Source organism: Parus major, unplaced genomic scaffold (genome assembly GCF_001522545.3).
Source record: "Parus major isolate Abel unplaced genomic scaffold, Parus_major1.1 Scaffold488, whole genome shotgun sequence".
Classification (NCBI taxonomy): Eukaryota; Metazoa; Chordata; class Aves; order Passeriformes; family Paridae; genus Parus; species Parus major.
In genome coordinates, this window is record NW_015379380.1 from 11,069 (window position 1) to 11,441 (window position 373).

The 373-nt window shown below is 62.7% G+C and overlaps 1 protein-coding gene across 1 annotated transcript in view; it reads right to left on the reverse strand.

Annotated features, from left to right (window-relative positions):
- Window positions 1-373, reverse strand: part of LOC107199194 (ALS2 C-terminal-like protein) — a gene marked incomplete at its 3' end in the record, with an annotated part of 25,794 nt that overhangs the window by 10,766 nt on the left and 14,655 nt on the right. Inside the window, 1 exon segment of the mRNA XM_033511701.1 lies at window positions 5-170. Within this exon segment, the coding sequence (XP_033367592.1) occupies window positions 5-170 (166 nt within the window).

The window sequence follows — 373 nt, forward strand, 5'->3', positions numbered from 1 at the left end:
TCGCCCTCGTAGGTGGCCCCTCGGAGCCGGCCGTCCCTGCGGAATCCGTAGCTGAAGAATCTTCGGGATGGAGCCTCGGCTCCGTCGCCGCTGCTGCCCCAGAGCGGGAAATCGCGCTTCCCGTTGAGCGCCTGGCGCACGGCCTGCTCCAGCTTCCAGCGCCACACGGCCTGCGGGCACGGAAAACAGGGAGAGGGGCGGAATCAGAGCCCATCCCGGGAAAAACGGATGGAGAAAACGTCGAGGAAGCCCTGAGGAATTTGTGGGAATCAACACTGATCCCGGGAAAATCAGCTGGAGACGACTCCAGGGAAGCGCTGAGGAATTTGTGGGAATCAGAGCCCATCCCGGGAAAAGCGGACAGAGACGAGGT